At 43.8% G+C, this 20866-nt stretch overlaps 1 protein-coding gene across 10 annotated transcripts in view; it reads left to right on the top strand.

The window, feature by feature from the left end:
- The first annotated feature begins 266 nt into the window (after positions 1-266).
- LLGL2 (LLGL scribble cell polarity complex component 2) overlaps positions 267-20866 on the top strand; it is a 35295-nt gene continuing 14695 nt past the window's right edge. For 9 of the 10 annotated variants that reach the window (XM_072880883.1, XM_072880885.1, XM_072880886.1 and 6 more), the window contains exons 1-9: positions 1317-1451; positions 8979-9086; positions 15457-15554; positions 16549-16630; positions 17868-17983; positions 18596-18754; positions 19537-19699; positions 19880-20012; positions 20811-20865. In XM_072880883.1, coding sequence (XP_072736984.1) covers positions 9012-9086; positions 15457-15554; positions 16549-16630; positions 17868-17983; positions 18596-18754; positions 19537-19699; positions 19880-20012; positions 20811-20865 — 881 coding nt within the window. In that variant the 5' untranslated portion in view covers positions 1317-1451; positions 8979-9011. Of the gene's footprint in view, positions 697-1316; positions 1452-8978; positions 9087-15456; positions 15555-16548; positions 16631-17867; positions 17984-18595; positions 18755-19536; positions 19700-19879; positions 20013-20810; position 20866 lie in introns of those variants that run through there. The other variant, XM_072880884.1, reaches the window with a different exon arrangement.

The raw sequence follows: 20866 nt of genomic DNA on the forward strand, positions 1-20866 counted from the left end.
AAGCACTGCGCCTGGTCCTGTTTCATGCACGCACCCCTGTTATCAGATGCTGGAAGTCAGCAGGGCTGTGCTGAGGTGAGGGTCTGACAGCTCTTTCCACATGCCCTCCCCTTCCTCTTCCTCCCTCCTTGAAGCAGTGCTTTTGCTCTGAGAGTCCTCTTTAAATGCCGGGTTTGTCTGCAGCTCCAGTCTGTGCCATCAGCATTCTCCCAGACTGTTTTGCAGATTAAAGGCAGTGGGAAGAGAGTTTCTAAGAACAGGCGCAGCCTGAAGAGCTCCAGTCTGACCCACAAGGCTCACTTTTGTCCTGGAATTAGGTCAAACTCACTGCTGTTGATTTCGATCAGTCTCATCTGCTTATGCCAAGGTGGAATTGTATCGATGAACTCTACAAGAGCCACCCAGTGAGTTTCGCTGGGGCAGAGACTCCCTGATTCAGCACAAAACAATTACAGTTTAATAACCACTGCAGGGAGTATTGAGAAACTGTGGCTGCCTTGCTCAGCACCACAACATCTGACGGTGCCTTTACCAGGATGGGATTATGATGCAGACTGATACCACTGCTTCATTTTGGCCCGCCGTGTGGATTGGCTGGATGTTGCAAGAAGATGACAGAAATGAGTATTTTATTTGAAAAACATCACTTTTGGAAGCTTGGCTGAAACGTTGACCGTTACTGGCCCCTTGTCAGAGGTAATTTCAAACTTTTGTATGGATGCAGAGAGGTTGGCAGACCTTGGCCTGCAGTTGCACTCCACATAACTACTGATTCCTCGCCCAGCTGTTGTTGTTTCCTGCAGTAGGACACGGGCTGTCTGCAGCCGAGCTGTGTAGCAAGATAGTGGCAGTTGTGTGGCTCTTTCCAACTAAGGCTTCAACTTTCTGTGAAGCCTCTCCATCTCTTTCTTTTTTGCGGGAAGGCTGGCACCTTCCCTCGGCTTCGCGCTAAGTCCCTGCTCCTCGCGGGGCTGGCGGACGAATAGAGCCGGGAGGAGGGGGCCTGACACGGCATGGGAGCAGGCTTTCCCGGCCCGCTATCCCGGCCTCGGCCGGTGCCCGGTATCCGGGTCTCCCCGGGGCCAGGGCGGGCGAGGCTGGGGGGGGCGGGGGGGCGCCCCGACGCGCTCTCCTCGAGCCGGGCAGCGCGGCCGCCCATGTGGCAGTGGCCGCTTTCTGATTGGCTCCGAGCGAGCGGGGTGCTGAATTATTCATGACCGAGCCGGAGGAAAGGGAGGAGAGGCCGCGGCTCGACTTAATTTGCATGCGGAGCCACGCCCCAGGAGGGCGGTTTGCATAAGTGGGGCCCCGGGCCGTGGGGGCGGTTTGCTTCTAGGCCCCGCCCTGCCGCACCCCTCCCGGAGGTGTCTGGGGAGGCCGCCGCCGCCGCCGCCGCGCAGGCGAGGGGGGAGCGGAGCGAGGTCGGGGCTGCCCGGCTCCAGGCCCCGCAGGTGAGCGCGGCTCGCTGGGGCTCCGCGGGGGGGGTGCGGGACCAGGGTCGGCCTGGCGGGACAGGCTCCGGGGAGGGCGTCCTCATGGGGGGTCCGGCCAGCGCGGCCCCGGCAGGGCTTGCTGCGGCGGGCCGGGACGGCACTCGACCCTGCCCGTTCCTCCTGGGCTTCGCAGCGCCCCGTGGGCTTGCTCCCGGAATCCCTCTGGTGGGGCTGGCAGGTGCTTCACCGGTCCCTCCGTCCCCGGGGGGTCCACTTCGCCGGGTGCCCGGGCCCTCCGCGCTGCCCCGCTCCGGCGAGCCCGGCTGCCGGCGCCGGCCCGGACGTATTGGGGCTGTCCACACCTGAAGCCCCCGTGCCCAAGCGCACCCCGGGACACCGGCCTTGGCTCGCCCATAAAACTTCAAGCACTGGCGCTGAGGGGTTGGCTTTGTTCGGGGGTTTTGTTTGCCTTTTTTTTTCCCCCTCCCTTACAAGTTTGATGTACTGTGTTCGTTCTGGCCGGAGCGTGTAGCTGAGGGGACCCGCACGGGAGCTTTACATCCTGGGATTTTCTCGCGGAGGTCGCGGCTGTGGCCGCTGGCTCCATAACTTCCTGGTTTAGCCCTCGGCGCGAGTGGGTCCGGGCCGGGGCCCTCCCGGGGCGCTGAGCCGCCTTGGGGGGCTGCTGGGAACGGCCCCGTGAGGGAAACTCCAAGAGCCGCGGCCGCTTGGGAGCCGGCCCGGAGTGGCCCCTCGTCCTGCAATGGGAGATGTCCCTGCCTGCAACCTGGCCTTGTAGGTCTCGATCTGCTATGACTGGCTCGAAGCAGATGTGATTAATAAGAATTGCAGTATTTCCTTTGGGACTCTCTGTTAGCATTTTCTTTTTTTTTTGTTTGTGTTTTTTTTTTCCCCTACAAATCCTTGCCCATATTAAATATATCGTATTACGTTTTTTGGTTTTTTTTCCTCCCCAAAGTTGTAAGACCTTGATGGGTGAGGGAGCATGTTACTTCTAACAGACAGGGAGCAGGTGAAACAGGAAGGTGAAACAAGTTGTTTAGCCTTTGTCTCAGGTTGCCCTGCAGTTGTGGCATGGGAACAAGGTGGTTACTGACATCTCATCTGCTGGAGGTGAGGCTAAACCTTGGCTTTGGAGAAAGTTTTGTGTGTTTATATTTAGCGTCGCTAATGGTGTAGAGCAGTTGAAGTAGACTTCTGGGTCTGTGTTTCTGCAGTGTAGGGGCACAAAGCTTTACACTCGTGTGAGGATAGTGATAAGACAGGAAGACAGCTTCACTGAGGAGATAAAAATAAAAGTTGCCCGTTGTAATGTGTTACTCGATGGGGAATGCTGCTCTTTGTAGTCATCTGAGAGCACTTCAGTCAACTGGAATATCTTGCTTTACCATGTCCCAGGTGAAGCTGTATGCCCAAAGCGGCTGCCTGGTGACTTTAGCTTTGATTCGGGAAGCTGGTGCTTCTGGCAAGCGGAATGCAAAGCGATGGTACGTCCCAAGGCTTCTCCGTGCATCCTGGCACGTTCTTTGTAAAGATAACCTGGCCCATGGAGGGGACAAGGATGATCTGTGCAAGCAATGAGCAGTCCCAAATCCTGCTCAGTGCTGCTTGTAGCCACTTGAGGAGCTCCATTTAGTTTACAGTATTGAAAAGGAAGAAGAGTTCTCAAACATCTTTGAGGAAAGTCTTTTATTTGGTTTTGAACAAATTGCATCTGCTGTAACTACTGACTAAAGAAAATTATTGGAGGAGTTAAACTAGTTGAGAGTCTTATATCTTCTAGTGGCTTTTTGGTACAGTAATATGATTATTACTGGGAATTGCTTATGGAAGAGGTGTGTTTTTTTCTTGGCTGACGTAAAAGCTTGAGAGATGTTGAAGAGTAAGAGGTTTTAAACATATATAATGTAATGCAGTTAGTACATGGCAATAAAAGTATGTGATACTGCTAGTAGCCTGATCTTTCTTTAAAATAGCTACCACGAGTCCATCCTTTGACAAACTAAAAGTTTGATTTCTGTGCAGAAATTCTATAGAAACTCCAATTCTCATCTAAAAGTTTCTTCTAGCTGGATCTCTTTGTGTTGCTTTAAGAAGCAAATGCTTTCGTGGTTTACTCCATTGACCCACTATGTTTGGTGTAAAATGTTGTTCCAAAGTTACAAGCTATTCTTCCATTTTAATCATGCTTCTTAGTAGAAATGTACAAAGAGTTTTGCATCATGTGCAATGATGTTCAGTGCAAAGACTTTGTTCTGCTGTAGCGTTTTGAAACTTCATGTTGTCATGCTCCCATGACAAGGAGAACACAATAGGAGTCATAATGACACACAAGGTTTGCACAATTAGTAAATTCATTGTGAGTGGGCAGTCCCTGGTAACTCCAAGCACGAAGCTGTGAAAGTACCTGAACTTGGCTGATTTGTATGATTGGTTCTCAATTATTTTCCAAGAGTTCTTGGGGAATCTATCTCTGATCTTTTAGTTAATATTTTCTGTGTTTTGGGAGGGCAGCCACCTGCCCATAGTGTTGACACAGTCTGTTCAGTTGTTCATTTAACTGTCTGTGTCTCCAGGTTCACAAAAATAAATCCTTTTTACAGGAGGATCTTTTGGCTTACCTCTCTGCTAGTGCCTCACTACTGTATGCAAGGTACATCTGAATGCTCTCCTGTTTATAAAACTGCGAGTGCTGGGGGGCTAGCAGTTGATCAGCAGTTGTGTTGTGTAAGGGAGATCTCTGCATGGTCTCATTAAACTATGAGATTAATGTTGTTAGAGCATCTTCCCGGTGAAGCCTTATCCTGGGAAAAGGGGGTGGTATCTTACACTTCCAAGCTTTCTGCGTACTGCAACTGTTCCTTCCCTTGCTCTAGCTGTTCTCCTTGGCTTGTGCTTTCTTCTTGAGTATCTGTCTCAACAGTGTGTTACAGCCGAGTATGATTGTAAGAGATGAACTTTACAGTGACAGTCCAGTTAAAGAATAGCTAGGGGTTGTTTCATCGATTTCAAGCTATAAGCGTTCGTAAACTTGTCATTTCACAGTGAGTCATGTCTGTAATTTCACAGTGAGTCTGATGGCTCCTGTAATCGATAAGCTTGATTAAGACTAGTATTTAAATGATGCTTTGATAATTTTTGTTGTTGTGAGATCATTGGTGCTAAGGAATAGCTTTTTCCTGTGCAATTGATGTGGCTTCTGTTCTGTTGCTGCTGACTGTGTTGGTAACAGGAACAAGGCAAACTTCTGGGTGCGGGAGGAAACCTAGTTCAGACAAGGCCATGGTGGTGACTGTTTGTTATAGGAGCACTAACTGCTTGTAGTTCAAACAAAGCTTGTTGATAAGGCCTCTTTTATTTTAGCAGGGTTGATAAACTATTATCAGATGCATAGGTAGAAGTTCTCCCTTTAAGGACCTGTAAGCAGGAAGGGGTGATGAGGAAGGAATGAAAAGGAGACCTAAAGCAAGGCAGGATTTAAGAGTTCTTGAGATACTTGATGGCATTTTGAAAAGAAGGCTGTTGGATCTTATCCCGTTGAAAACCTGTTCAAGTTGAGTAAAGGTTCCCTAGGAAGCACACAGATGGTACCTTGCAACTCTCCTATGTGAGCAAAATAAACTCATTATGGGTATGTTTTTGTTGTGGGGTTAACTTGGGACCATATCCACACTTAATACTGTCTATGTAGTAAAAACTTCTGACCTGGGCTTCCTCATCTTGTAAGACTGGATTAACTTGTGTGATTGGGACTTACAACATTGCTTCTTTTATACTTTTGGCTGGAAATTCCAGTATCATGGGAGGACATAAGCAAAAATTGCAAAGAATTTCTACAAAGGGTAATTCCCCCCCAGCCCATGCCTAGTTAATGGAGAAAATCCAGAATGTCTCGGCAAGCTGTGCACAGGCATCAAGAAGCATTGCTGCATGCAAAAGCAATGAAGACAAAGCAGAATGCAGAGCTCTGATGGGATTGCTAACAGACAGCAGTGAGGTACAATTAATGCTTCTCCTAGGAAGAAGTATTTGGCCTTCTATTGAATATGGGTCTGTCGTGAGACGTGGCATGTGTACTTGCCATAAATCTCAACATCTAAAATGAATGGAGCTGAGCAAGGAAGCCAGAATGAAATCTGGTTTCAATGTTAACTGCTCTTTAGTCTGTGATTGGAAACAGGATCATCTTGCAACTCATACTTTCATTGCCTTTCTATATGAATAGTGAAGAGCTTTTGTTTTGTGGCTGGATCCAATCAAATGAGGTGAAAAAGGGTGCCTCATCATATTTAGCTAAGCATTCAGCTAACGAAGTGGCAGGAGGTTGATGTTCAGGGCACTGTGAGCTTTGCTGTCAGGTGTCCATGTACAGAATATGAGCAAAATTGGGATTGACTCAGCCTATAAACAGCTGACCTCAATGCATCTTAGAAGAAGAGAATGTTGCACATAGTTTCTGGTAAAAGTCCCGTCTTTGAAAGCCTGAAGAATTGTCCCCCTGGAAATAAGAACATTAGATACATGCAGACCTGGCATGGCTTCAGAGGCTACTGGAGAATTCCTCTCTGGCTACTGGTAGCCACAACTGTTACCATATGGTTGTAAATGCTGACTGGCAGATAACTGCAGAGCACATGGGATTGGAGTTTTATGTAAGATACTGAAGGTGTGTGGGAGAGAAACTGGTCTGCTAATATGTAAATGTGCATCTGGAAGATAAGATTATACAGATTGTGGAATCTTTTTTTCTAGAATTGGAAAAGGCACTTGCTTATTGTACTAAAAAGAAGGTTGTTCTTGTTGATGAGAGCCATGTAAACTTGTAATAATAATTCTGTTTGGACAACCTGTGCTACAGTGGATGCCATTCTCTTTGCTGTTCCTTCTTTGCCTCTGCTCAAAACTGCTTTTCCTCTCATGTCCTCCCATACTGTGACGCTCAGAAATTCTTTGGTCAGGCATGAAACCCTGATACAAGTCAATGAGAGATGACTTTTGTAGCATGCCTTCTCTGATCGTAATGGGCACATCAGCTTGCCAGGATGATGTTTCTTCAAGTGAGTTACTGCTTGATTCTGAACTACTGTGCTCCTTAGCCAGTTGAGCAAGTTGTTGTGGGCTGGAGTGTGAATGCTAGATCTCTTGCATAAGCAGGTTAAAACAACATGCTTCTAGATGCAATTAATATTTCAGGACAAAACATTTTAGCAGGTGTTAAATATAAAGTTGTGTCTCTCAAATCAAGCCCACTCTTCTTTTTTCTTTGCTCGTAACAGTGAGTTTGTCTCTGCTGTCACAGCTGAGGACGTCTCTTTTCTAAAGTGGGGAGGATAATTAGTAGAGTTTCTCTGTGGGTTTGCCTAGTTTAACAGGTCCAGGATATTGACTGACAGTGGGAAAGGGTGCGTCTTTTTGGCACTTTCCTTTCCTTGTCTGGCTAAGGGCAAACTGTGTGTTATACATGGGTGTGATATGCTCTCCTTGCATAGCACAGCAGCTTGTCACTGCTCCGTAGCTTTTGCTAACTTAGAGTAAATATAGCCTTGTGTAAATATGTCCATCTTTCAGGAATGTCTGGTAAAAGAAGACTTATGATCTGATACAGTTTTTGAAATTTTAGTTGAGGTACCTAAATCATGGTAGAAGAATATACTTTCCAAGTAAACTACACTTTTATTCTTCCTCTCTTTTTTGGGGTCCCCTGCTATATGTGTTTCTGTGCATATTCTTCACCCCTGCACGTGCTGATGGCATGGTTCACAAACACAGATGCCTGTAGCTGCCTGCTCAGAGCCACTTTTCTCCATGGTGAGTGGAGATGCTAGTGATTCTAGGTGGGGACTAACTGACTCAGGCTCTGGGTGCTGATGTGATCTTCTGGTCCTCTGAACCAGGACTGCATTGCAGTCCTCTTAGTGAGCTCTGACAGTACTGTGTAGGTGGCCGGAGATTTTGGAGTGTGAGCAGGAAAGGTAAAAGGGAGTAATGCATCAAAGGGATACAAGTTCTAGCTTAGGGATTTTCTAAAGGGACTTGTCAAAATATGGGTATGGAGTATCCTATTTATAATACCATTTTCTTTTCCTGGTCCTTCACAGCTGGTGAGGCCTTGCTAGAAACCATTTGAAAAACAACTCAAGCTCCTCAGGAATGGCTCTCTGATTTAAGTCATTAACCAAAGGCCATCGTTATTGGCAGGAGTGCACAGATAGCCACTTTGTTTGCCAGCTCTGCTACTCCCATCTGTCCAGATAGACTAAGAAAGCTCTATTCCCGTAGTCACCATCCAGCCCCGCAGTCTGAACAAGGGCCCAAGGCCCTCTGTTCACTTGACAGTCCCTTTAGTGCTCCTGGTCCCTCTCTTCCACTTGTGACACTAGCCTTCTCCCCCCTGCTCCCCACCTTGCTGTACATGTGTATGTACCTCTTCTGATGATGGGTACTATAGAATTTCTATGCTGATTCTTCATTGCACCTCAGAATTTCTGGCCCCCACTGTGCGTGTGTGTTGTGTACAGAGTAGCTGGTAAATTGCTATAATTTCCTGTCCAACAAATTAAAATAAAATACTGACTGGAGCATCCAGTAGCTGCTATGAACAGCTGAGCTGTCTGTACGCTGGAAACTGGAGCTTGTGAAAGATGGCCAGGGCAGGCAGGAGGACTTATGCCAAGGTAGGTTCTCAGGATGCAATTCAACTTTGCTCTTGAGTTGGCAGAGTTTTACTTGCCACTTAGCACCTCTGCAGAGGGGAGATGTGACAAAGAATCTCTTGAGCTGTACAGAATATGAGGCTGTAGCCTGGTATCTGCAGTGTGATTGCTAGGTTGCAAGTCAGGTCTAATTTGTGCTGCTTGGATCCTCTTGGTACTGTGAGACACACAAGGCAGTAAGATAAACTGAAAGGCTTGTGCTTCTAGCTGCACATTGAACTGCAGGTGCAAGATTTCCTTCCCCTACCCCCACCTTGAGCAGGGAGTTAGGCTTGATATTTTACAAAAGCAAGTTAATAATTAATGCGTTACCCTGCAGGCAGCACAGCGTCCTTTCTGCTGTACCCATGGAGCTAGCTGAAAATGTGATTCTCTCTCTTTTTAGCTCAATAGCTGGAGGGTTACCTGGGGTGAAAACTGATACTAGTCAATAATGCCTCTGAGCCTGGGAGTTAGCCTTTAGATTGGGTTTCTCTAAATGTTTATGCAAATGCTGCAGTTTTGCTTGCCTCTTTGGATAAGGTCAACTGAAGTGATCGCAAAAAGGCCAGTGTAAAAAACTTTTCTAAAATCCTCTTAGCTTATCTGTACTGGTTTGCTCTAGCAGTGTGAAAATGGTATTGTGTAAGTCCTGCACCAGAGATGCCACTCTGTGGTGGTATCAGGTTTTAGTTACTCAATAATGATGTTGTTTCATTCTGCTCTGGCTGATTTGCATTACTTGCTAAACCAAAATAAATAACCTACTTCTGCTTGCTTCTCTTCTTGGGCTGCTTTTGTTTATATGGCTTTGCTTTTTTTTTTCTGTTAGGTTTTTTGATGCCAAGGTACTACAGCGAGGAAAATGAGAAGGTTCTTAAGACCCGGACATGATCCTGTGAGAGAGAGGCTTAAACGCGACCTTTTCCAGTTTAACAAGGTACAGTGCTTTCCTCAAGCTTCAAGGCATATGTGTGCGAGGCAAATCTATCCTGAGCCACTGCACAGTGTAAAGGGAAGGAAAAACTACTTGAGTGTGGGTGGAAAAGTTAAATTTAGGAGAGGTGGCTTGTTCTCTTTTTCAATTCTGCCCTTCTTTCCCCAGTGTGCCTGACTAGTTTTCTTTAAGCTCACGAGCATGTTCTCAATTCTGGCTTTCGTTTTCAAGAAAAAGGATATTGTCACACTGTTGAGTGGCACTTGCTGAAAGAAGAGATCTTCGCAGCAGCTTTTATATACTCTGAGTGTTCTATAGTTTGTCCTGCTATGTGCTGTGACTACTTATGTTATAGGTAATCTTTGCAGTACCACTGTGAAAGTAAACATTTTTCTAAAGATACACAGTAAGACACAGCTTATGATGCCACTGAAGCCAGAGTACTTTGTCCGTGATTATACTTTGGGTTTATAAGTATAGCTCTGTTTTTTTTAAATGTGAATTTCAAAGTCTGTGGTAGAAATGGGGTAGCACCTAGGGAGCACAGTGGTCATTAATAATGAACTTGCTATTATCTTAGTCTGAATCTAGTTTTTTTCCTTCCCTCTGTGAAGAGGAAACGGCAATGGCTGTGCTATCTATCCAGTGCTCTGGGCATTTTCTTTTGAGCCCTGGCCAGGAACACGGGGCTTTCATCTTTGTAAATGCCTAGTATTAATTCATTGCTAGGCTAATGGCTGCTTACAAACACCTTCATTGGGTATCAGAAATATATTGGTAGGTTTTATATGTCCAAGGTTTAAATGGAATTTTGCTGAAGAGTATAATGGATAAATGAAGTCAGCCTAGGAAATAAGCTCCTTGATTCATTAAAATCCTAGTGTAGATATATACTTAAAGTGGAACTTTGGATATTTGAGATGAATGATGTAATGTAATTTGGTACTAACCCGCACCATTTCCATGCATACCTCCCTGCCATTGGGGAGACAAAAGGAACTCGAGTGCTTCAGGGCTATTTTCTGCTTGCTATCATGAGGAAATGTTAGTGCAGATGCAGTAAAAATTTCAGTAAATGAAGACCAGGATTGAGTTGCTTGCACTTAGCTGAATGCAATGTCAGCTTCAGAAGACATCCCAGGGATGGGTCAGAATTGCTTATAAGCATATAAAATTGTATACGCCTTGGAAAAACCTTTGCAGGGATGTTTCTTCCTTGAATGTGCCTTTCTCTTAGGAAAAGGTTTGGTCAAACTCTCTTATGAGAATGTTTGGCCAGAGACAGGCTAATTTGGATGATGCGAAACAGGGTTGAAAGAACTAGCTTTTGCAGCAGAGGGAAACTTCCAAATATATTAGAAGTTGGCATCAGGATTTGTGACTCCATTTGATTCAGTCCTGAAGGTAAATATTGCATCTTGTTTCTAGGGAGGTGACTACTTTGGACACTTCCTAATGGTTTACTCTCATTAACAACTTGGTAATTAAAGGCCTTGCAAAATGCATTTGCACTTGTAAGCCACAGTAACTTGGTGTTTTCTAACAAGAATCGGAAAGGGAATGAACATTATACCATTACATTATACCAGCATCTTTTACGCTATACTTTTTTCTTGCATAGTTTTCTTTTTCCAAGTCTTGTGTGTCCCATTCCAGTATTTCCAGAGATAATGGATCATTTGAAAGCCTCTACCCTTTGGTACAATAAACATCTACTCACACCTAGGTAGACTGAGAAGATCTGGGAAAGTCAGACCTTAATTCTGTCCTGTTGAAAGTTGTGGCTTCAAGGAGCCAAGAAACATAGTACTTTCTGTGCCAAGACTGTCCTTGTCTAATGTGCTAGTAAAGCAAGCACATTAGTGCTGGTAAGCAAGTTTTTAAACACTTGTTATTTGAGGTCTTTGAAACACTTATGGCTGAGAACCTGCTTGGGAAATATTTCATGGGACTATAAAGTTGCTGATCAGAGAAACTGCATGGTGTATTCGCACCTCTTCATTGTGTGATGCTGGTAGCAACTAAATGGAAGGTCTGCACCTTAAAAGTGCTGGGGATTCCTGCCCTCATTTTATTGTTTACACTGAAGTTGAATATGAATGCATGATGCCACACAAGTTTAGTGTTAATACAGTGGAATGTATTTGGCCATGCTGACCTAGTAATGGACTTAAATTAAAAAAGTCTTTTTAATTGGTGGTGGATTTTTTTTGTTTGTTTACTCCCTCAAGTATAAATAGGTTGCAATCTTTTTACTGTTTCCCTCTTGCATTTCTGTTCCAGATAAGAGGTGGTCCAGATGGTTTTAGAGGACTGATTGACCACTGAGCTAGCTCTTCAAACTGTGCTCAAACTTGTGTTTGTTTCAAAAAACACCTTCCTAAATTCTGCTAGTCACTTAGCTTTGCGTATCTGTTTCTCTGTATGAGTAAGAACTTCCCATACTTGTGTGTACCTGTTGCAAGAATCTGTTTTTAGCTCAGTGGATAGAATGAAGGATAAGGTATGTGAATTTGGCAGTCTACTTCTTTAAGTTTATCCTGCTTTTGGAAGTAGTATTTGGATGCCTTTGGCTCAGTCCAAGCCCTGCAGAACAAACGTGTTCAGGCTGGCATTGTCAGACTAGATGATGGGTAACACACAGGTGAACCAGCCTGTCTTACAGCTGAATGTTACCAAACTGGGAGCATTGCATTTAATTTATGGCTTTGTGTTTTTTCCCCTCTTTTTCAGTCTTCCTAACCCTTTGCTAACCCTTCCTAACCTTTACCTTAAATCTGAATTAGTGTCTATGCAAAGTAGATTTAACACATACAGGCTTCATTGTTTCTTCAAAAGACATATTAACAAACTTACAGGGTTTGTATTGCCTGTGGTTGGGTTTGTCTCTGCTTTGTCATAAAACAATCTCAGAGGACAAGCGGAGAGAAATGAAAGAAGGAAGACAGCACTGAATTTCATCTGCACAGCTTTAGTGTGGGCTGGGAACAACTGTTAAGTTTGGCCGTGTTTTTCCTGCAGTAAATATGACTGACATGAAGCATTTCTGTTAGTTAATGCTGCTGACATCAGGCTTACTTTTACTGAGTCTGACAAATCTGTGGTCTGAGGAAAATGAAAATGAAAGCTCCTACCTTTCCTCAAAGAAACAAAGGCCCTTTTGAGAAGGAGGGCACATTGTGGGCACTGCAGTTTCTTGTTTCAGCTCTGCTGAAAGGCTCCATTGTAACCTCTCCTGCCTTCTGCCCCCCTTGCTCCCCCTTGCTGGGTTTACCTGCTGAGCAGGTGAAAGGATTGGCTGATGAAAGCTGCCGGAGAGAGGGGAGAAAAGGAGGCCAGCCGACTTGATATGATTTAGCAACTGGGTGTAAATAAGTACAAGAAAAAGATCTGGGTAATCAGTACAGTGAATGTGAATGCCTGGCCCTGGTGGTGTCAAATACAGCCAAAAAGCCACCCTTGCCTGGCTGTGGGCTGTGGAAACATATGAATGACATAGGAGGGAGTTATCTTCCTTACGTCTTATGGGCATCTTGGTTAAAGATTCAAAGCTATCAGAAACCATTAGTACATGTACTTTACTGCATAAGCAGTTGTGTAACATGCTGCTGTTGTTACTGATACTCTCTTCTTGTGCTTCTGCATGTGGTACTATTTTCTACAGTGGCCTTCTATTACTAACAGTTTACTCCTGGATGTAGTAGTTACTGTAGCTTTTGCAAATTTGTCTATGGGATGGGGGGGTACTTAAAATTTTCTATTGAAGGAAAACCTGAAGAAAAATTTGCCCTTCTATTATTGTTACTGAATGGTACACACTCAGTTATGCAGTTCATAGGTCTCTTACTTGAAAATTAAAGCTTTTATTGACTTGTCTAATGTATTTACAAATGAACACATCAAAGCCAAGATATCATTAGACCAATATTAAGGCTAGTATTGACAGCTTCCTAACAGGCAGTACAGTATTGTATAAGTCATGGTTTTCTATTGTTAGAATTATGGCTAAAGCCTTATCTTCTGGGCTGGAAGAAATAGAATAAACACAGTTTCTAATTGAAGTTTCATTGAAAATGGCACCTAGTTGTGCTGATGACATGACAGTGCAGTGACTGTGAACAAGCTGAAACTAAAACAGTGGAATTACACTGGTGTCTCCCTAACAAGTTCCTCACTCTGTTTTGGGGGAGAGTGGAACGGTGTCTATTGCCCATGGTATACCTGATTCAATTAAATGTCTGATTTGTTGTTAAGATAACATGTTATCTTGAGTCTTCTTCCCAGAATTGTACACCATGGCTTCATACTCCCACAACTCTGACAACTAGAAAGCTTTTCTGTGTTGTCTCAGTAGCTATCATGGCACAGAGAAATTCCTCTTTGCCTGTGCTGTATTAGAAAACCACCCTGTTTTAATTCTGCGCCTACAGACAGTTCCTAATTTCATACAGTCTCCTCTAGGAAGTTTTATATGTGCAGCTAAGCAAAGGTTGGTTAGCAACAACTTCAAGGCTGACATTAAAAAGATTGACTTCTCAAAATTTGTTTTTAATAATACAAACTTAACACTTAAATTACCTTCTTAGAATATAAGTAAGGCTGAAGATTAAGTTGTCATAAAGGGAAATAAACTCAGTGGTCTTAAAGCCAGTAGTACTAATCTTAATTTACTACATATAAAAGGTTAAAAATTAGTAACTACTCCTTTGCCCAGTCTTATGAGTTGGCAAGAAGAAAATTGGGAAATACTCCAGTATTTCCAATTTTATGTCTTCTGAAATGGCTCATGTTCCCCTAATAGGACCTCAGGCTGGGGTAACTGATGATTTAGAGGAAGGAGGTCTATTTTTACAATTTAGGAATTGTGAGCAAATGGCTAAAACTGAAGCAATCTGGCAGACTGTGGAGTTAGCCACATCCTCCTATGCCTGTGTCTTTGAGCAGGAGCAGTAAAAGGGCATTAAACTACTTTGTAGCAGCTGGGAGCATGTCAGGCTAATGACATGACCACAGAAATGAAACCAGCTTTATTTGATTCTCCTGCAAGGGATTAAGTTGGGAAATCACTATGCAGGAAATAAAGTCCAGGTGTTACTTTTAGGTTGAATAAACCATAAAGCCAAGTGATGTGGTAGCTCTGTCTCAAAGACATGATGGAAATGAGGATGGGAGTGAGGTGCAAGTGCTTACTTCTGTAGATGGAGGGTTCTCTGCTTATTCAATTTTTTTTTTCTTTGTATGAGTGGTCCTCAGGCTGTTTTGTAACAAATTCCTATTCTGTAGCTGACCAGCTTGCCTTAGAAGAACATATTTTCCAGAAGCTGGGACTGTAACGATAACAGTGTTTTCCAGGAAGTAGCTCTATTAATCTTTGGGCACACAAATCCCTCTTTACATGGCTATATGTTGTTGAACACTCATGCATACTTGTTTTGTCTAAACAATGATAATAGCTGTACATTAGCGCTTCTAAAAACTTGACTGAGCTATTTTACAAGCAGCTTGGTTGCATCCTGTAAATATGGCAGAATATTATTTCATAGTGTGTAAATGCATCAGGCGTGCTAAGTGTGGTGTGTACAACATGCTCCAAGTCTTCCTCTTGGTGCAGTGTAAATTGTACTTTAGGGAGGCCACTAAGGCCAAGCAACATACTGCTCCCCATGATAGTGACTGACATCTTTTTATTACCAAATGGCTTTGAATTAGTCTGAGGTGGCCTAGCAGGCTCATGCTGTCATTAAATTCCAGTGTTCCTTGTGCTACCTCTGGGAAATGGATATCAGTTACATTAGTTTTCCTGACTGCCCCATAGGAAATCTGTTTAGTTTTCTTGATGAACATTGATGTTCAGTCAATAGTTCTTCATAGCTTTGCACCATTTCTTGATGTCAGTCAACAGGAGGAGGTTGTGAAGGCTGAGCTGTTGTGGAATCTGGCAGATAAAGCTGACCTTACAATACGCAGTATTTGTGTCAGACTTTGAAATTGTGCTGAGCAGTTGGTTTATAGAAGTAAAGTTGATGTGGAGTGATGGAGTGTATTGTGGTGTCTGACTAAGCTGTGCTTATGCAGAGTTATTTATAATCTTAACATAAAGAGCTGATTGGGTTACTGTTTTCAGAATATTTCTTTTATTTCTGTTACACTTCTGCATATCCTGGCTGCGGAGCCAGGGGTTCTTGGAATAGATTCATCCTTAGGCTATTGTTCAGCAAATCTAACCTGTGTTTGAACACTTTTCAACAGAAAAAGCTGCCATTAAGTGCTGTCTTTCAGAGTGCCATGCCATATTTAACTTCTGTTTTTTACCGGTATACAACAATGCCTATGAAACATGCTGTTGATCATGATTTTTCTTTCTCTCTACCAGACTGTGGAACATGGATTTCCCCATCAACCCAGTGCACTGGGCTATAGCCCATTTCTCCGCCTTATGGCCATTGGAACGCGATCAGGAGCCATCAAATTGTATTCTTTTGAACAACTTTGGCTAGATTTCTCTGACCGCATCAGAATGTGCAACTTTGAAGACACTGTAAAAAGCTACGCTAAGTATAAATTTGCAAGCAAGGGTTACTGGAACATTGGAACAGTTTGCCTAGGTTTGAAGTGATTTTGGTCTGATCAGAATGGGATTATCTTGCCAAGAGCTGAACTATAGCTCAAACAGAAGCTGAGCTGATACAGATATTACACAAGACTCTTTGCTCCTGCTGTGCAGAAGGTCAGACTAGATCTGGCCTAAGTTTAGCAATCATTCATGTTGTAAATTCCAGGGCTGTTTAAATATTTGGGGCAGGGTTCCTTTTTTTTTTTTAAAGCAATTCTATTTCAAAGGTTAAAACTGAAGTCAGAAATGCTTTCAGCTTCCTGAGTTTTTGACCATCCAGGCAGTAAAGACTTAAACATTGAAGGTAGTGACTTTTTTTTTTGCTAATGTTGTCCAGTCCAATTTTTGTGTATATGCAAGGCACTGAGGTGATTCCCATGGCACAGTACCAGCTAGGCAAGCTGTAAAACAGGCATATCACTCAGCCCAGAAAGGAAAAGTTGGTGCTCTCTCTGCCTGCTTAATCATTCATTCCTGGTGTTGTTTGTGTTCAGAGGCTGGACTCCACATGCAGGCGGTAGCCATCTGTCTCTTGGTTACAAATTAGTTAAGCAGGATTGTAGTGTCTGGGAAACCACTAAATATCTCTGAGAAAAACCAGGGTCCAGGCACCTCTTCTGCATATGCTCAAAGGATGAAGTAAACTTCCATGTTCTCCTGTAGTGTGCATAACCTGCCACAAGCATATAAAATCAAAGTAGATTTGCGTTGGTTCTTTTCAGTCCAGATAATTAACAGTAAAACATGGTTTCAAACTAATCCCTTTTCATCTTGCTTGCTAGCAAGCTTCTTATCAATTAATTCTAGCTGTGGGTCATCTTAAATACTGTAGATCCTCAACAAACTCTTCAGATATGGTGCTCCTGGGGTGGAGTTCATGGGTTTACATGAAGAAAACAATACTGTAATGCAGATTCACTTTATACCTGATCAGGTAAGTGTATCTTCAGTACCTCTGCGACTTATGTAGACCTCTCTTAAACAGGTGTTGAGTTTGTTCCATGCAACTGGGCTCCTATTACCAAGTATATTCAAATGCTGCTTGGTCAGGAATACTTATCCCACTGTATTTTGTGCTCTCAGCAGCACTTGTTGCTGTGGAGATGCTTGGTAAAACTTGAGAGCAGCTTTATTGTTCGTAACTGTTAGTCATTTATCTCAAGCAACATATTGGGAATGGTAATAAGGCCAGAATAGTTCAGGCAATCTGTTGCAGAAGCAAGAACTTCCTTCTTTCAATAGGACTGGGTGGTCTTTCTTCTGCAGAACAGATAGAACAGTAGCTGCTGCTGAACTGATTTGATTATTTTCAGGAGTTCAAAACAGTACTGCTAACCTTGCCTGCTGTTAAGCTTGTTGCCTTTGTGTTTTGGGGTATTGAATCTTGCTCCTGGGGATTGCCACAAACTAAAAGTAGGAAGGCAGAATTTTCCAAATGTCTGGTGGTTGTCTAACCGCTTTCCCTTCCCTTGACTGGCAGACTGATATCTTGGCCACATACTTTGTTGCCTGATGCCCCCAGTGTAGAATGAGTGCCCTCTTTATGACAGGGACTTAATTCTTGGGGCGGTTTTGGGTGACTGTTTGCTTAACTAATGGTATAAGCTGAAACTCCCGTGGGGAGTGTTGCACCAGGTGTGGCTTCAGCAGGTAAAATGCTTCAATTTGAACATACAGCCAGCATGTATGGGCTCATAAAAGGACTCTGACACAACCCTCCAGAATGAGGTTGGACGCGAAGAATGCAAGGAGTGTGGTGTAGTAGACTGTATCAGCCCCACCCAAAGCTGGGGTGTGTTGCAGTAAACCATGCTGAGCGAGAAGGTGGTGAGCTAACAGCCTGCAGCTGCCTGGCTAAGCTTTACAGCATAGGCTGATCTTTTTGAAGAGCCTAAATCCTTGTCATCCCCCTCAGTGATAACCTGTGCCTTTGTCCTATATAAGAGGGTTTTCAGCCTCTAGGCTACTTCTTGTCTCACCCCAACCCCCAAATCCCTCGCTGTTAGCTAACAGCATTGCTGCATTATATACCCACCGCTATAAAGAGCTGTAGCTGGCTCCTCAGTCCTGTTTTAGCAGAGAATTAAGAACAGCAGCAACTTTATTGCTAGATTTACTGTGTTATATTTAATATTGTGATTCTGGAAAAAACATATTGTGTGGTGTTGTAGTGCCAGCTGGTGACATTGCTAGATGATAACAGCTTGCATCTCTGGAGTCTGAAGCAGCACAGTGGAGCATCTGAGCTGTGGGAGGAGCACCGCTTCACCTTGAAAGGGCCACCTGGGTAATCTGCAAGAGTGTTTTTGAGCTAGTTTGAGGATAAGCAAGTAAGAAAATTCTGCTATTCTAGCTAGAGCTTGTCCTGTTCTTACACACTCTCTCTCCTGTGAATCCATTAAAGGGGCATCCATGGAAACCAAACAGGAGTTGGCTAGGGCCCGGGAGACCACCTTTTAAGTGTTGTACCAATGTAAAGGGTGACATCTTTTTTTAACATTGTGCATCCACTTCTGTGTGTACAGGAGCTGTAAATCTTAAGGTTAAGTCAATCTAAGCATCCCTTAAGTCAGAGTTTAAAATACTGCTGTGGTTTTAGTTTCACTTGATCTTGCCAGTTTTGGGTGAGCTATTTTTAGCTCCTTTGGGGACACTTAAGAGAGGCTTCTGTAAAAAGGCATCTGGGTCTTTGTCCACATGCTTGTCAAATTATGTCTTTTGACATAATTTATCTTAAAGCTAGTGTTTTCCCCCTTCAGAAAAATAATGCCTGGCTCAAAATCTCTGCCTATAAAACAAATGACACTTGTAAATGTCCTTGTTGAGTTGTTAGTTCTCTCAAGTTCAGTAACGGTAGTCGTCTTGCATGCAGTTGATGAGAATCTCTTTGCATCCCCAGGTCTCCGCCGAGTGCCACACAGATAACAGCTGTCCTTCCCTATTCCTCACGGGAAGTCCTGTATCTTGGCACAGAGAGTGGCAACATCTTTGTAGTGGAGCTTCCGTCATTCAGAGTGCTAGAGGACAGGACCATAACCTCTGAGGCTGTGCTGCAGCGGTGAGTGAGCAAACAGGCACTGCTGTGTAGAGGTGGAATCCCATTAGCAGGCATATCCTTTGTTAAAATGTCACCCTAGATTATGTATTGGGGCCTCAATGTTGTGTTAAGTGTTGTCCAAATCTGCATGACTCCTGTGAAAGTAACTTTTGGTCCTGGTATGTGTTAAGTAACAGTTTCTGTCCTGGTCAACGCAGTGCTGTCACCGTGGAGTTATAGCACATAGGCAGAACTATACAGGAGACACTTGGAGTAAATATGCAAACCTTGTGCCCTGTCCCTTGTGTTTACTTTTGCAAAAAATGTTACGCTTTAACATAGCATTTTTGACCAGTGGCACAACTTCTGATGATGCTTTGTCCAAATGAGGGTTTTGCCACTCTGGAGATTCAAGTGCTGCTGAAAACTGTCCTACTTCATGTCATTGTTGCTTCCTACTGACATTTCCATGTTACCTGTATTCTGTAAGGGTCATAAGAGAATAGGGTGGGTGATTCAGACTGTCTTTACAGCCCTGGGATCCAGTCCTGGAATTCGTTGTAAATCTTGGGTTTTCCCTGAAGAAAATGAGACTGGATGCATGTTCATGTGGCAGGCCTGGTGTGATGTCTTGCATAAGACTTTTCTGCTGCTTGAAGGATTCGTGAAAGGATCGTGCTTATTCTCATCTGTTTGAACTTTTTGTTCCTTAATTTCTCATTCTTATACCTGAACTGTTATTACAGTCATATTGGGTTGTACCTGGAATAAACTTCTCTTGGTTTTCTCTTCTGCTCCTGTAGGGTACCAGAAGATTACTGTAACAGGCGGTCATGTGAATTGGTGGAAGCCCTTCGGGAGCATCCTAAGAACCCTGACCAGATCCTAATTGGATACAGCAGGGGCTTGATTGTCCTCTGGGACCTGCAGAATAACAAAGTGACGCACCACTTCCTGGGCAGCCAGGTATTAATTCAATCCAAAGTCAGTTCAGCAGGTGAGCAAGGGCTCTCTCCTCTCAGACCACTCTGAAGACAAGTAGGAGCAGGAAGAGCCTGACAAAGCTTCTTTTTTAGTAAGAATGCATTGGTTTTGGGGGGGTTAACAGCTCTCTGGAGAGCAGTCATTGTGTGTCTTCCTCTTCAGCAACTGGAGAACCTCTACTGGCAGAGGGATGGCAGTAAATTCATTAGTTGTCACTATGATGGAAGTTACACACAGTGGCCAGTATCCAGTGACAACAGGCAGCCTGAGCCTCTGGAAAACCTTGTGCCTTATGGTCAGTAAGTGAGGTTTAATTATTGCATATTCGTCTAAACGCAAACTCACTTTGAGCTTGTGTGGGATATTTAAGTCGTGTTCTCCCCAGTGTTTAATCCTAATGGCAAAATGCGGAGCTGCCTTTTGAATGGGTCATGAGCCTAGACTAAGGGATTTCAGTCCAGTTTTTTTCTTGGATTTTAAACTGCTTTACAATGTTGAGGTCTGTCGTGAACATGGAGAGCAAATGTGTTGAATAAATTAGTGTCCCTTATGAAGAAGGGTGTTGGTGATTCAGCTCTTTGTTTTAGTTCAAGTGTCCTGTTCAGCAGGAGTTGCTTGGATGTTCTGCAATTAATAGTGAGCCAAGTGTACTTTTTGTCAACCTGAGCAGTGATGAAATGATGCCTCTGATTTGCTGAAACCCATCAAATGGGGATGACCTCATCTTTCAAGCATATAGAAGCTTCTAAAGCTCTATCACCTTTACATTAGTTTCAGGAATGTCTGTGTTTTTAACAATCCTTTCTAGTTAATCATCTTCTACAGCAGCAATTCCACTCCCTGTTAGCCGTCAGCAATGTGGTTCAAAACTTCCCCTGAGTCTAAGCCTTGTTTTGCTGAGGAGTACTGTGGTCAGTGTGTCCCAGAAGACTTGTCTGATGTGGCTTGGTCTGGGGAGGTGGTGGTGGTGCCTACTAAATCAGGTGGCTCCCCTTGACCTGGAGGCTGAGGTGACCTAGGTGAAGCAGAATAAGGAATTTCTTAATGTAAAGATGCACTCCTTGAATTATGATGAATAACACTGTTCTCTTAGGTCCTTTTCCTTGCAAGGCCATCTCCAAGATCTACTGGCAGACAACAAAAAATGGG

The sequence above is a fragment of the Ciconia boyciana genome, chromosome 16 (assembly GCF_034638445.1).
Source record: "Ciconia boyciana chromosome 16, ASM3463844v1, whole genome shotgun sequence".
In the NCBI taxonomy this organism is placed as follows: Eukaryota; Metazoa; Chordata; class Aves; order Ciconiiformes; family Ciconiidae; genus Ciconia; species Ciconia boyciana.